This window comes from Gracilinanus agilis, chromosome 5 (genome assembly GCF_016433145.1).
Source record: "Gracilinanus agilis isolate LMUSP501 chromosome 5, AgileGrace, whole genome shotgun sequence".
Classification (NCBI taxonomy): Eukaryota; Metazoa; Chordata; class Mammalia; order Didelphimorphia; family Didelphidae; genus Gracilinanus; species Gracilinanus agilis.
The window spans coordinates 123,620,834-123,636,186 of NC_058134.1; the positions used below are offsets into that span (position 1 = coordinate 123,620,834).

General features: G+C 50.4%; 1 protein-coding gene across 1 annotated transcript; it reads left to right on the forward strand.

The window, feature by feature from the left end:
* Positions 1-576: 576 nt before the first annotated feature.
* On the forward strand, positions 577-13,881 carry PRRT4 (proline rich transmembrane protein 4). Its single transcript, XM_044679025.1, has 3 exons — positions 577-1,189; positions 1,778-1,894; positions 12,068-13,881. Exons 1-3 carry the CDS (start codon positions 577-579, stop codon positions 13,879-13,881), a joined length of 2,544 nt encoding a protein of 847 aa, XP_044534960.1.
* Positions 13,882-15,353: the final 1,472 nt, after the last annotated feature.

Sequence of the window (15,353 nt, forward strand, 5' to 3'; positions counted from 1 at the left end):
TGAGACAGAGAGATGCCTGGAAGCCCCCAGTGCCCTGTATGAATCTGAGTGGGCTAGAACGGGGCCAGGGGGAGAAAGGGCTGATTTAGGTAATGGTGGAAGGGGTAGAAGGAAGCACTGGAGGGATTGATGGGGCCATAGGGATGTGCACTGCAGCATTTAGGACACACAACCCCAGATCTGGGGATGCTGGTCAGAGTCACAGAAGGCTGGGACATTGAATGAGAGAGGTTCATTCATTCAATAGACATTTATCAAGTGACTACTATGTGCAGATCACCAAGCTAGCTGCAGAGAGAAGGGGGCAATGGGAGAGGAGCCAGGAGAGCATCTCCCTTCCAGGGGCCAGAGACCTCTGCCTTCTCTATAGGATCTTACTCTCCCTGTGCCTTTTTCTTGAGTCAGAAGTGCACCCCTCCCCCTCCCTATGCATCTGTCCCTGGGAGAGGGGAGGATGAAGCATTTCCTTGGCAATCAGGGCTAACTGGGGCATCTGTCCTCTCTTTAGGACAGACAGAAGGACAGTGCTTCTCTTTCTCGAGGTGAGGTGTTCTCCTGGTGTCAAGGGTAGGGGCCATGGCTGGGCAGGGCTGGGTGGGGCTGATTTGCTGGGCCCTCTTGGGTGCTCCTGTGGCCCCCCAGCCTGGCTCCCCAGTCCCTGGTGCTTTTATTACCACCTTGGCCCCACGTCCTCAGAGCGAGGCTTCCATGCTATCTCTCAACCTGGGGCTCAACTTTAAGTTTCATGTTCGGGGGCCTGGATCTGCCTGGGGAGGACTTGCCACAGAGACCCAGCCTCGAATCCAAGTTCTGGACCAGGAGCCTGATGATGTGGGCGGTGGGCTGAGAACTGACACTATCCCTGAACTGTCAATGAGTTCCCCAGAGTGGGGGTCTGCTGAGGGCAGTGCCATTGCCAGCACTGCCACTCTGCCTTTGCAATCTACCTCTCCTGATCCTGGGCCCAGAGATGGGCTCCCTCTCCTGGGCACACTATCCCTGGACACCATGTTCCAGGCCACAGCTCCTCCTCCCGGCACTCCATGGCCCCACAAGAGTGAATTGGAGCTGAAGTTTGATGTGGCACTGAGAGCAGGGGCAGCACCCACTCTTGGGCAGAAGATGCTGCCTTTGCTGCCTAGCCTTCGGGCCAGTCTCGCAGAGATAGCAGGCCGACTGGGTCCCTTTGGTGAGTACCAGCTTTCTAGCCAAGAGGGCTCCAGAGACAGGATATAGGAACCATTGGTGGGCAACCCTAGCACTAGGTTACAGGAGGGGAGCTCTGCCTTCATAGATCCAACTCCTTCCCAGCCTTCTAGACTGAAATCTGAAATGAGTTGCTTGTCTCAGCCAGTGGGGTATGGGTTATTTACTAAAGGGCTGGTGTAGACCCTATCTATGCATTGTTTCTGTCTTTCACCCCATTAACTCACTCATGGATATGCCCTCCCCTGCACACCACCCAAACCCACCTCCACGATGACTTAGGAATTGTGGAGTGGAGAAAGCATCTGTGATGGGTGGGCTGTAGGTGGAAAGTCAAGTCAAAATGCCAATATTCTGGCCTGAGTTCTTTGTGTGGTTTTGTGTCCCGTTGGTGCCACAGTTTTCTCATTTTTAAATGAAGAGATCAGGCTAGAGAATGTCTAGTTAACGTCTTGTGGGCTTTGAGGGTTCTCTCACTAAACCTTCTTTAAGCATGCCCATAAGAGGGGAGTGGGGAGAGTCAGGGTGGGCAATCGGGGCATAGGCTCAGGGACTCCTGTTCTCTTTTCAGGCTTCTTTGGCACTACTCTGTCCTCCCAGCTGGAGCCTTTGGAGGCTAACCTCACAAGCAGCACTGTGGGCCCAGACTCCCCCCAAAGTGATGGTTCAGTGGGGACTGAACCTCCAGGTGAGAGCTTGCTGTCATCTCCTTCTCCTCCTCCTCCAAATAGCTATCAAGACAACTTTAAATACTTCTGTATGCTGGGCACTGTGCTAAACTGGGAGACCCAAGGAATGGTCCAAACTATTTCTGCCCTCAAGGAGCTTTCGTTTGAATGGAAGAGAATTTATGATTCCTTACTTTGCTGTTGTACCAAGTGCTCTAGAATGTCATATAGACAGTTCCTAATCATCAGGAATTTCTAGTTTAAGACTGATTGTTGTTAAGTCATTTCAGTCATGACTTTTTTTTTTGTGATCCCATTTTTGGTTTTCTTGGCAAAGTACTGGACTGGTTTGCCATTTCCTTCTCCAGATTATTTTTTTAAATTTTTTAATATTCATTTTTAACATGGTTACATGATTCATGCTCTTACTTTCCCCTTCACCCCCCCCTCCCGCTCTTCCCCCACCCATGGCCGACGCACATTTCCACAGATTTTAACATGTGTCATTGATCAAGACCTATTTCCAAATTGTTGATAGTTGCATTTGTGTGGTTGTTTCGAGTCTACATCCCCAATCATGTCCACCCCAACCCATGCGTTCAAGCAGTTGTTATTCTTAGGTGTTTCTTCTCCTGTAGTTCTTCCTCTGAATGTGGGTAGCGTTCTTTACCATAAATCCCTCAGAAGTTCTCCAGATTATTTTACAGATGAGGAAACTGAGCCCAAAAGGGTTAAGTTATTTGCCCAGGGTCACACAGCTAAAGAGTAGCGTTGTACTATGGTCGTCTTGACTCCTGGCCCAGAATTCTATTCACTTCATCACCTAGTGTAATACTGATACCATCAGGACGAAGCTAGGTGGTTTAGTGGATTGAAAGCCAGACTTGGAGACCAGAGGTCCTGGGTTCAAATCTGGCCCCACATACATCCTACCTGTGTCACCCTGAGGGAGTCCCTTAACCCCCATTGCCTAGCCCTTATTGCTCATCCTCCTTGGAACCAATACACAGAACTGATTCCAAGACAGAAGGTAAGGGTTTAAAAAATAAGACTGATACCAGGAGGCAAATAAATATACAACATGACAAGTTGAGCAGGCAGCTAAGATTTCCTCCATTAGTTATTCCCACAGCTGCTCCATTCCCCTCTCTCTTCTTGCCTTCCACCAACACTGGCTGATTCAACAAATTCAACAAACACATAAGAAGAGGTTCCTGTGCTAAAGGCGGATGAGTCAGGAAGCCTTAATGGGCAGATGCTGGTCTTGGAATCCATAAGACCCGAGTTCAAGCTCTGCCTCTGAGGTTTCCTAGCTATGAGATCCTGGGATCCCAGATTTAAAATAGGAAGACATCTGAGGCTGGGAGAAGGATCTCTTCTGGGAGCACATGAAATCTGGTCTTCCTGACTCCAATTCCCATCTCTACCCACTGCGGCATTCTTGGGCTCCTAACTGCTTTATACCAGATGAGTGACAACCTATCTCAGATCTAGACACCTTTCTCTGACTTATCTAGTAAATTAGAGAGATTTGAGACCTGCAGTGGTGGAAGGGGTTTCTATGCCAATAAAGTCATGGACCTTTGATATATTATCAGGCACCTGAGACCCAGAGCCTGGTAGGCTCTGTGAGAGGACCTAGAGAGCCCTCCTCCCTCAGATGAAGAGCCCGAGGTTCCCTCCATCTCCTCTCTGCCCTCCACATTCTTCCTGGCTGCCACGGCTCTCTCCTGTCTATGCTGTAGTCTTCTTTCTCGGTGGCATCTGACATGACAGCCTGGCAGGGGCAGACAGAGCTTGGCCCCACAGGGGAGAGACACAAGAATGTAGACTTGGAGCAGGAGAGAATTCTATGTGTGCCCATGAGTGGAGACCTTCAGAAGACCCTTGATGGCCATGGTCCCTTCTCCCTTCTTATTCACAATCAAACGAGACCTAGGCTGGGGTTTCAAGGGTGGGAGCTTCTCATGGTTGGACTTGGGTCAAAGTATTCCTTTATTGCTTGTTGAATTGTAGCCAAGGTCTGTGCAACGTGCACAGTATGTGTCCTGATTTGTCAATTAGTCAACTGACTAATAATAATAAGTATTTATTAAAGTGCCTTCATGTGCCAGGTGATGACCCTGCACAAGTCACTTAATCCTATTGGCCTCAGTTTCCTTATCAGTAAAATGAGCTGGAGAAGGAAATGGCAAACCATTCCCATATCTTTAACAAGAAAACTCCAAAGGACAGCTAGGTGGCTTGGTGGATTGAGAGCCAGGCCTGGAGACAGGGAACTCCTGGGTTCAAATCTGGCTTCAGACACTTATTTCCTCACTGTGTGACCCTGAGCCAGTCATTTAACCCCCATTGCCTAGCCCTTACTTCTCTTCTGCTTGGAACCTTTACTCAGTATTGTCTTTTTTTAATTTTTTTAACATTTATTAATATTCATTTTTAACATGGTTACATGATTCATGCTCCTACTTTCCCCTTGACCCCCCGCACTCCCTCCACCCATGGCCGATGCACATTTCCACTGGTTTTAATATGTGTCATTGATCAAGACCTATTTCCAATTTGTTGATAGTTGCATTGGTGTGGTAGTTTCGAGTCTACATCCCCAATCATGTCCACCTCAACCCATGTGTTCAAGCAGTTGTTTTTCTTATATGTTTCCTCTCCTGCAGTCCTTCCTCTGAATGTGGGTAGCATCTTTACCATAAATCCTTCAGAGCTGTCTTGTGTCATTGCATTGCTGCTGGTACAGGAGCCCATTACATTTGATTTTACCACAGTATATCAGTCTCTGTGTACAACGTTCTTCTGGCTCTGCTCCTTTCGCTCTGCATCAGTTCCTGGAGGTCTTTCCAGTTCACCTGGAATTCCTCCAGTTTATTATTCCTTTTAGCACAATAGTATTCCATCACCAGCATATACCACAGTTTGTTCAGCCATTCCCCAATTGAAGGACATCCCCTCCTTTTCCAGTTTTTTGCCACCACAAAAAGCACAGCTATAAATATTTTCGTACAAGTCTGTTTACGATCTCTTTTGGGTACAACCCCAACAATGGTATGGCTGGATCAAAGGGCAGGCACTCAGTATTGATTCTGAGATGGAAGGTAAAGGTTTTTTTTTTTTTTTTCCAAAGACCACGTACAAATAAGATATATACAAGATTAGCCAGAGATAACCAGCGCACTCACATGGAGGGGGTAGGGAGTGAGGAAAGCTTCTCTTAGAAGGGAAGATTTTAGCCGGGATTTGAAACCCTCCAAATGACTAATATGCAGGGGAATAAGTTGGGTGCTGCTCCCAATATGAATGAGAGATTGTTCCTTTCCTTGGAGGCGTTCTGGAGACTCAACCCTCATTTCCTTTGAGGGGCTGGCAATGGGCATGGAGATGCCAACCAGTCTCAGCTCTGTTTTGAGAATACTTATTTGTATTTATTTGCTTGCTTGTTTGTTTATTTTTTAAGTATGTTCCAATGGTTACATGATTCATGTTCTTTCCCTCCCCTTTTCCTGCCCCCTCCCAGAGCCAACAAGCAATTCCATTGGCTTTCACATGTATTATCATTGAGAATTCTTCTTAAAACCGTCTTGGGGATGGACAGTCAAGCCGGGGAGGTGGTTGTCACTCCCTAGCCCCTGCCCAAGGGAGTGGGAGCCGAAGCTTGGTGTGGCACCGAGTGAATCCTGGTGCTTGTGTTTCCTTCTCTGGTCCATCCCAGAAATCTGCCCAGGTGAGGTGCTTGTTGATGGCACCTTCCTGGGCTATCTGTATGGGAAGGAGGAGCCCCTCCTGAAGGTGTCAAGAAGGTATCTGTGGCCCTCAGGGTGGGAGATGGCTCCAGAGGATGCTGGTTGGCAGCCTGTCAGCCCAGGTGACAGCCTTGACTGAGAAAGACCTAATGATTCTGGACAGGCAGAGGCGGTGTGGCTCGATTTAGTTGGAGGCTTCTCCTCTTCCTCCTCCCTCCTTGCTGGGGGACTAGGGAAGCTAGTTTCTTCTCTTCCTGTTTCCCTGGGTCAGTGGCCCCTTCTGGAAAGGTCAATGAGTCTTGACCAAGGCAATGGGAATGGCTCAAGTGGGACTCCTTTACCAGGAACGATGGGGGAAAAGGCCAGAATCTTTGAGGTGTTCCAAGCAGGGGAAACTGAATCTTGGAGAGGAGATGCCTTAGAGATTAACACTAACATTACATCTATGGGGCAGTTAGGTGGCTCAGTGAATAGGGCAGGCTTAGTGTCTAGAGGTCTTGGGTTCAAATCTGGACTCAGATACTTCCTTGCTCTGTGATCCTGGGCAAGTCACTTAGTCCCAATTGCCTAGCTCTTACTGCACTTCTGCCTTGCATCCAACATTTAGTATTGATTCTAAGACGGAAGGTAAGAGTTTTAAAAAAAGTTACATCTCTTCTGTGAGGGCAGAAATGGAGTTTTCTCTCCTTTTTAACACCCCCACTGCAAGCATGTGCACACACACATCAACAATACTGAGCACAATGCCAGGCACCAAGTGGGTGTTGAGTGATGTTGATCACTTGAATTTGGAGCCCTGGAACAGCTGTGGAGGTTGAGCTTGCCAAGTGGAATCTTTTATGCAATAATTTCTCCCTCCTTCCCCTCTGTTGAGCTATGCTAGTGTTCTTTAATGCTTCTGAGTTTGCAGGGGTTCCCTCCCCATGGATGTGCATTGTGGGGGGAATGGACAGGAGCTAGGGCATGATGTTGGATACAACTGGCATTGTGCCTGCTGCCATTTGGATAGCTCTTTTTTCCCAACCCTTATCTTCTGTCTTAGAATCAATACGGCATATTGGTTCCAAAGCAGAAAAAGGAATAAGGGCTCATCAATGGGGATTAAGTGACTTGCCCAGGGTCACACAGCTAGGATGTGTCTGAATTGAACTCAGGTCCTCCCATTTCCAGACTTGGCTCTCTATTTACTGAGACACCAGCTGTCCTTGCCATGTACATTTTATGTGATCATGAGCAAATTACTTAACCTCTCTGAGTCTCAGTTTACCCATCTGTAAAACAAAACTAATACTACCTGTAGCATGTACCTCAAAGGGTTTTTGTAAGGATTAAATGAGATAATGTTTGTATAGCACTTGGCAAACTTTATAAATATTGGTTATTCTTATCATTGGAACTTCCCAACAACCCTCTGAGGTCAACCTACAATGATTTTCAATGTAATAGAATTCCATAATTTTAGGGCTGTCAGGTGCTTTCGTTGCAACAAGCAGTATTTTTATCCCTATTATACAAATGAAAGAAATGAGATTCAGATGAGTCAAATGATTTATTCCAGATAAAATAGCTGGGAAGAGCAGAGTCAGGGATCTTCGGGGTTGGGCCTTCTTGTTCCAAATCTGGTGCCTTTCTCATTCTATAAAGGGTTGTTGGTGATGGTGAAGAATGGGATGGGGACAAGTCTTTGGAAAAGGATGCATTTGGCTATGCTAATGAAGGGAGAGAAGATGCTGAATGATGTTGGGGGGTGGTTCAGGGCAGGAACTAGAGCTCTCAGGTAAGCCTGGTTTCCCAGGACATCATAGGGAAGTTGGGGATGGGAGAAAAGAATAGGGTCTTTGCCACCTAGGTGGGTTTCTTGAATTACCTTATGTCCCATGCCAGGAGGAGGGTTAGTTCTTGTCCAGCTGCCTGGCCATGAGTGCATGGCCAGGAAAACAAGATTACTTAACAGATAGGAGCAGGGGAAAGAAAGGAAAAGGAAAAAAGATTGAGAAGGGTGGGGTTTTAGGGTTTCTTCCCTGTATTTCCATATAGTTTCCTTAAAACTTAACTTTCAGTGTTGTTTAGGGAAAGTGCTATGTAAACTCAAAGACCCTATAAAAATGTGTGTAATTATCACTCATTTGCATTATTACTGAGGATGCTACAAAATAGACTGGGGATGGTGTCCCAAAGAAAGTGCTATAGAAGGACTGGATTATATAGAAAGGCAAGAAGAGACTGAAGAATGGGAAGGAGGAAGGTAGGGAGGGGGGAAAGAGAGAGAGAGAGAGAGAGAGAGAGAGAGAGAGAGAGAGAGAGAGAGAGAATATTTCCTGGCTAATGTTTAATAAGGGAGGCTAGGTTGCTCAGTAGATACTGCTGAGCCTGGAGTCAGGAATATCAGAGTTCAAATCCAGTCTGAGATACTAACTAGCTGTGTGACCCTGACCAAGTCACATAATCCTGTCTACCTCAATTCCCTCATCTGTTAAATGAACTGGAGAAGGAAATGGCAAGCCACTCCAGGATCTTTGCCAAGAAAACTCCAAATGGGGTTATGAAGAGTGGTACACAACTAATAACTAATAATAACCAATTAATCTTGCTGATCAGTAAATTAGGATCAGAAGGTCATAGGTAAAAAGCTGGAAGGGATGGAGTGAGAGAGAAACCGAGAGAGAAATAAAAAGAGAGACAGAGAGAGAGGGAGGGAGACAGAGAGATAGAGAAAGAGGGGGAAGGAAAGAGAAAGAGAACAAGAGAGGGAGAGAGAGAGAGGGAAAGAGCGAGAGAGAGGGAGAGAGAGTGAGGGAGTAAGAAGGATAGAGAGAGGGAGTAAGAAGGAGAGAGAAAAAGAGGGGGAGGGAGAGTGGGGAAGGAAGGGGAGGGAGGGAGGGAGAAAGAGAGAACAAGAGAGGGAGAAGGAGAAAGGGAGAGGGAGAGAGAGAGAGAGGGAGGGAGTAAGAAAGAGAGGGGAGGGAGAGGAGAGAAAGGGAGAGGGACAGAGGGAGAGGGGGAGAGAGAGAGAATCAGACAGATATCTCCATAGATGGAGAGGCCATCTTTTATTCCTCTTAAAATCTTCAAATTCCTTTTAACTCTAAATCTATGATCCCTTCATTTTACGATGAGGTAACCGAATAGGTCATGTCTCAGGTATCTTTTAAGTTCTCAGGTAATCAATGAATAAGCAGCCTACTATGTGCCAGGCTCAGAGCACCTCTGCCTTATTTGTTCACTAGTTAAGGGCAATCTTCATTAAGGTCTGCTAGCATATCCAAATTGTGGAACTGGCAGCATTGTGTTCATGTTTATTCATTATGCTAATGAGGATAATTGCTCTCCAGCTAGATGTGACCTTGAAGGTTACCTAGTCCAACGTCCTTTTTTTCAGTTAGAAAAACCAAGTTCTGTGTCTGGCTCCTTTCAGTTCTTTAGCTAACGGCTTATTTATTCACTAGGTCCTGCTGCCTTCATCAGAGACCGTTAAGCGCATCCAAATGGTATTTGCTGAGTTCTGTAAAGCCCCATCCTGTGTCCACACTTCTTCCTGCTGTTCATTAGGATCATGAGATGGGAGCTTTAGGACTTGAAGAGACTTCGGAGGCCATCGGGGCCAACCAATCCTCTCATTTTACAGAGACGGGGACTGAGGTTCAGTGACTCTTCCCAAGTCTCACAGGGAGTAAATGGCAGAGCCAGAGTTCTAGCCCCAATTCCCTGAGCCCCAACCCAGGAGGCATCCTCCTGCCTCCTGCACCTTTCTGGGGGTCCCTGTAAACCTCTCTTTTCAAAAGCAGCCTTCAGTGAAACAAAACACTAGCCCGGAACGTGAAGGAGCAGCAAAGCCATAAGCTACTGATTGTGCCACCGGGTGATGAATAGTTGACATTTCATAGACTTAAGACGTGACCTATAGGTGGTGGAGGGTCGAAAAGGGGAGTGATTGAGGAAATGGGATTAAATAGAGAGGGAGGGCAGGTCCTAGAAGACCCTCAGCCTCCATCGTGCAGCTGGGATTGAATCGTGTGTATTTGCCCTTCTTGTCTCTAGCTCTCAGGCCTCCTGACCCCTGGGTTCTTCTCTCCTCCCCATCTGTCCTGCTCTCTCATTTCCCCCCTGACCTAATCACCTTCCTTCTGACTCTCTCCGCCTCTCCAGTTTCCCCCCTTCTTCCTTCTCTAGGTTCTTTCTCAGGCCCCTGCTTTCCCTGTCCTTCCCCTGACCGCCCCTCAGACTGAGTGTGTCCCAAGAGCCCTTCCTAGAGCAGCCCACCATGTATTCTTGGCGTTTTTCTTAATTATCTAATTGTGGCTCGGCCAGGCTATCGGTGTCATCAGTCTGGTAGCCACGGCACGCCTCCCCCTGTTCGTCCCCCTCCACAGCTGCCTCCTGTCTATCCCACACTTCCTTCCCAGAGTGCCCCATCCCTCATCTTGTCTGACCTCGCTACAGCTGAGCCTGCTGGGCTGATGGCTGGTCACAGGTTCCAGTGGCCCCACTGAGCTGCAAGAATCTCTCTTTCTGCCTCTTCTCAAACACAAAGCATCTCTGCTTCCTCCTGGGATTTCACTGGTGTAGAGAACTCCCCCCTGAAGGAACTCTGTCCCCAAAAGCAGACTGGTACCTTCTCTAAGAGGGTTGTGTCCGGCACTCAAAGGTTAAGTGACCTGCCCACAGTCACACCAACAAACCTATGTATTCCTGGTTTAAAGCCTTGGCACGTAGCAGGCATCAGACTAATGCTTATCCCCTATTCCCACCTCCCAAGGATTGGGACTTGGAACTGGGAACACAAGCTGGGGGGCTGAGGAGAGGCTTTGTCAGTTTGGAGGAGACTGGGGACTCGGACTCTGATTCCTTCCCCATCCTCCTCCTGGAGGAATCAGACTGGGGCCAGAGAGGAGTCTTTACCTCAGTGTCTGCCTCTGTAAAAGAAATGGCCCTACCATGTTAGCCTTCCCTGAAAGCCTGTACAGTGCTGGGTCATTAGCTTTCTGTCCTCTTCAGGAAGACCTGGTGGGACCCTTGGATGGCCGGCAGCTCAGTGGATGGCCAACGCCAATGAGGAGAGCCCCCGGTCTTATCCCGAGGCTGGAGGAGGGGAAATGTCTCTCCATTCCAGGCTTGCAAGGAATGGGGAAGGTGGGGAAAGGGGGGAGCTTTCTTGGGAAATTGGAACATTGGGGGGAAGGGCAGGGGAAAGTTTGCTTCAGGCTTTGAAGGTATGAACCTCCGATGAAAAATAGATAGTCTCTACTTTCTTTTAGAGTATGGGACTCCCCTGTATTTTGTATTGATTCTCTCTCTCTCTTTTTTTCACCCTCACTTTCTTATTTGGAATGACAGAAGAACTTATATATATATGTATATATATATTTATTGTTTATTATATATTCTATATAGATATATTATAAATATAATTATGGCAGAAGAAAGGTAAGGGCTAGGCAATAGGGGTTAAGTGACTTGTTCACTTAATTCAGGTCAAATCCCACAGTGAAAAGTATCTGAGGCCAAATTTGAACCCAAGATCTCTGTTCTCTAGGTCTGGTTCTCTTTCCACTGAGCCACCTAGTTGCCCCCTTAATATCTATTTTAAAGGCAGAAGGTAAGAGTTTAAAATATATGTGGGTAAATATTTAATGTGATATAAATGTAAATATTCAGTAAAATAGGTGACTATCACATGGAGAGAGCACCAAGCCTGAGGCAAGAAGATTTGGGTTCAAATTCAGTCTCAGATACTTACTAGTGTATGCAGTTCTGGGCAAGTCATTTAGCCCTGTTGGCCTCAGTTTCCTCATCTGTAAAATAAGATGGAGAAGAAAATGACAAACCACTCCAGTATTTTTACCAAAAAGCCCCCAATTGGACCCAAAAGAGTTGGATGTGGCTGAAATGGCTGAACAACAATGACAAAAACAACAAAATAGAAATACAACAGAATATAGGTATTTTAATACAAGATACATGGCCCACAGAGGTCTTTATTTCGGGTTAGTGGCCCCTGTTTCTGTCTGGATTTCACCCTAGTGATTTAATTTCCTCAGGCTTCAGATCCCTTCTGGTCCCACAACGATGAGCTTTCTGGGATCCTCACCAGCCTCTTCCCTCTCTAACATGTGAAGCTCCATGAGAAAGAGCCCCCTGAACCTTGGTGGTCCCTGTGGGCCAGCAAGGCTAAAAGTCTGGAAGGAGGAGCTTGAATGCGGGCTTTCTGGGAGCACGGGGCGCTTTCTGGTGTTGTATCTGTGACAGCACAGTGCCTGGCACGTAGGAGTTAACAAATGCTTGATGGTTTGATTGCCCGGGCAGCAGGCATTTCACGGGCAGGAAAGGAACAGTCCTGGAAGGATGGACAGATTCTGTCTGTCCTAGCCATGGGTAGGGGGATGCCTAAGCTGGAGGGGGCAGCATGGCAGCTTTCCTAATTATCTGTCTCTGTGTGTATAGATGTCACTCCCATGCCCAGCGACCCTTCTCCGACCAGCCTGAGGAGCTCATCGGCACAGCCAGAGTGTGGGGCGGAGGCCTGTGGCCCCCCAGACCTGCCCGAACCTGAGGATCCTCCTCCAGCGGCTCCGTGGCCCCCCTTTTTTCTGAACTTAGAGGCCGACTGGGCCTCTGCCCGTGCCCGCTGGGGGCTGGCCTGGGAGGCTCATGTGTACGGGGTGGGCGCGCTCTTTGGGCTGGTGGCCTTGTTGGCTCTGCTGAGTCTGGCCCTGCTGCCCTGGCGCTGCCCACCAGGAGCCCCATGCTTGGCCCTGCTCAATCTGCTCCTGCTTTCAGCGGGGGCCGCCCGGGCCTTTCCCCTCTTCTACGACGCCTACGGGCACAGAGAGAGGCTGCCCGGCCTGGTCCGGCTGCTGCTGCACGACTTGTCGCTGCCCTGCCTGGCGGCCTGCCTGGGGCTGGCCTGCCTGCTGCTGGCCCGCCCCCACCCTCCCCGCTGTCCAGGGGGCCTGGCCACCCTGCTTCTCCTGCTGCTGGGCCTGTCCGCCGGGGCCACTCTGGCCGGAGCCGTCTCGAGGCCGCTTCTCCCCCTCCTGCTGGCCTCCCGGGGCCTCGCTGCCCTCCTGGCATCCCTTTTCTCAGGACTCTTGCTGGCTCTGTCCTGCCGGAGCAGCCGGCGGCGGCCAGGGGTCCCTCTGGGCGGTCCTGGGCTCAAGGGCCTGACGCCCACGCCCCCGAGCCGGGGTCCCTTCGCCCTGCCGCAGTCGTGGCAGCGGGCGGCACGGACGGCGCCCGTGGCGGGGGCCTTCGGGCTGCTGAGCGGGGGCCTCCAGGGGTACCTGGTACTCTACACTCTGGGCTACGGCGGTCAGCTTGGCCTGGCAGGGCCCTGGCCCTGGTGGGCCTTCCAGCTGGGCGTGCGGCTGGGTGAGGTCGGCGTGGCGTTGCCGTTAGCCTTGCTGGGGCTCTACCCGGCGCTCTGTAGCCCCCGTCTCTCCCAGAGATGCTGGGCCAAGCTGTTCCGCTTGTCCCCGGGCCACGGGGCCCCCCTGCTGCCGTCCGGCTGGGGCCCCGGGCCCCAAGACAAGTTGCCCCCAGGAAGCGCCATGGAGCAGGGCGAGGCTGAGCTGTTGCCTCTGTGTGCCCTGGCCGGGCCGGGCCCTGACCTTCTCCTCCCGGGGGGCGGCCACCTGGGCATGGAGGGGGCGGCTGCCCACACAGCCCCGTCGGCCACTTCCTCCCCGGGCACCGGCAGTGACTGCACCGTGGACTTCTGCCCCCCGTCCCCCATCGACCTGCACCGGAGCATTGCAGAAGCCCTCTGCAGCGAAGTCCTGATCACCCCCAGCTTTTTCCAGGGTCCTGTCTTTAGGGAGACCCTGCCAGGGCCCAGCCTCTCCGGAACTACCTCCAGCGAGGAGAGTTCAGGGACGGGAACAAATGGGGTCAACGGGGGAGACCCAAGCTCCCCAGCCCCTGTGCTTCCCTCCCCGGGGGCCTGGCTGGTGGGCAGCAGTGCCTCCTCGGGCTCTCTGTACGGACTCTCCAGGGACAGCTCATCCATGCTGCTTTGCTCCAGCCCAGAAAAGCCCCCTCGATCTTCTTTGGCAGGGATCTGTAGTGCCCCTCAACCTTCAGGGAATAGCTCCAGTCCCCCCGCCCCTGGGTGCTACAGGGCTCTGTCCCTGCCCTCCTGTAACTCTCCAGAAAGGCCAGAGCTGACCAAGGACGAAGCCCTGCTCCAGGAGCAGTTCCTGGACGCCTGCCGACAGATTGACGAGCTCAGCGTCAGCAGCGAGACCATCGACCTGTGAGCGGCCGGGCAGTGCCTTCACGGTCCTCTTCCTGCCCTGTCCCTCCGGGCACTGCACTGCCCATGACCTGTACACTGTAACCTCCCCCTCATCCTGCCTGGCTCCGGCACCCCTTCCCCGGTCTCTTCCCTCCCCTGGGGATGAGTGGGTCGGGGCTTATTACCACGGATGGGGCCTCTCCGAGGAAGGCACCAGAATGGCCTCCCCTCTGCAGCCCTGGGCACCGATGCCTCGTGCCCATCCTATGGGCGCTCAAAGCCTGGCAGAGTTCCACCCTCCTTGGATTCACCAGCAATAAAGTTCCAAGGTGCTCCATTCCTTTTGACAACCCTGGCTTCCCCCCAGGGTGGTACATCTGGTGGTGGTGGGGGCTGCTCTCTCAGAACCCCTGTGTCAGTTTTTACCCCCACTTCTGCCTTCCCGGGGATCCCATAGCCTGTGTGTGTGTGACATGGGTCCCGCCTCCTTCCTGCCCTTCCTTCCATTGGCCCATCCAGGGGCCAGGAGGAGAGGGGCTACTTTTAGAGTTAATTTATCAATAAAATATTTTCTGAAGAGGCACATCTGATCAATCGGGAGAGGCGTGAAGGTGGGGTGGAGGGGAGTGTGGGTGGCAGAAGGGATGCTCCTATCTGGTGAGAAGAGAAAGGTGGCTACGAGTTATGTCCTGGACCTGACCTCAGTCTACATGGGGACTGAGAGGTGGGACAGAAACACAATTCTAGGAGGCAATGGGCATCCTTCCTGGGTACCAGCAGCATTAAAAAAAACACACACACACACACACATAAGCCTTTCCTTTTGTCTTAGATCGGATACTGATTATCCATTCCAAGGCAGAAGAGGGGTAAGGGCTAGATGTTTGGGACTAAGGGACTTGCCAGGGTCACACAGCTAGGAAATAAATGTCTGAGGTCTCATTTGATCCTAGGACCACCCATCTCCAAGCCTGGCGCTCAATCCACTGAGCCACCGAGCTGCCCCTGCATCCTTGTTTAATATTGGGTTGCACTAAATAGGAGCTCGCTGAATCCTGAGAAGTTCTGACAATCTACACTGAAAAGCATTCTGAGAATAGGAAAAGACAGATACACAGGCATCCCCAGAGGGCTTGACAGGTTTGAACTGGGATCCCCTGTGAAGAATATTCTAATTTGTGAAGGCAGCCTTGGCTAGGAAGTTCCTCTGCTTCCCTCCCTCAACCTTCCTGAATTATACAGTTGGCGACTTATCCTTGACGGTCCTTTCTTCATGAGGCTCCCATAAAGTCTCTGCTCTGAATCCAAGGGACCTTCCTTGATTTCTCCTGACAAGATGAAGGCCCCAAGAGAACTATTCACCCATCATGTCTCACCCTTGTCTCATGGCCAGCCTGCTTTTTTCCCCTAACAACGGCTGGCATTTTCCTGGGTCTTGAAGGTCTGTTTCTTTATCATTTGAGCCTCACAGGCCTCCTATGAGGTGATGTTATC

Excerpts from the sequence above, each read along its gene's own strand:
- PRRT4 (XM_044679025.1), top strand. The coding sequence starts at position 577 with ATGGCTGGGCAGGGCTGGGTGGGGCTGATTTGCTGGGCCCTCTTGGGT. Across the intron at positions 1,190-1,777 it reads AGGCCGACTGGGTCCCTTTG|GCTTCTTTGGCACTACTCTG; the intron begins GTGAGTACCAGC and ends TTCTCTTTTCAG. Across the intron at positions 1,895-12,067 it reads AGTGGGGACTGAACCTCCAG|ATGTCACTCCCATGCCCAGC; the intron begins GTGAGAGCTTGC and ends CTGTGTGTATAG.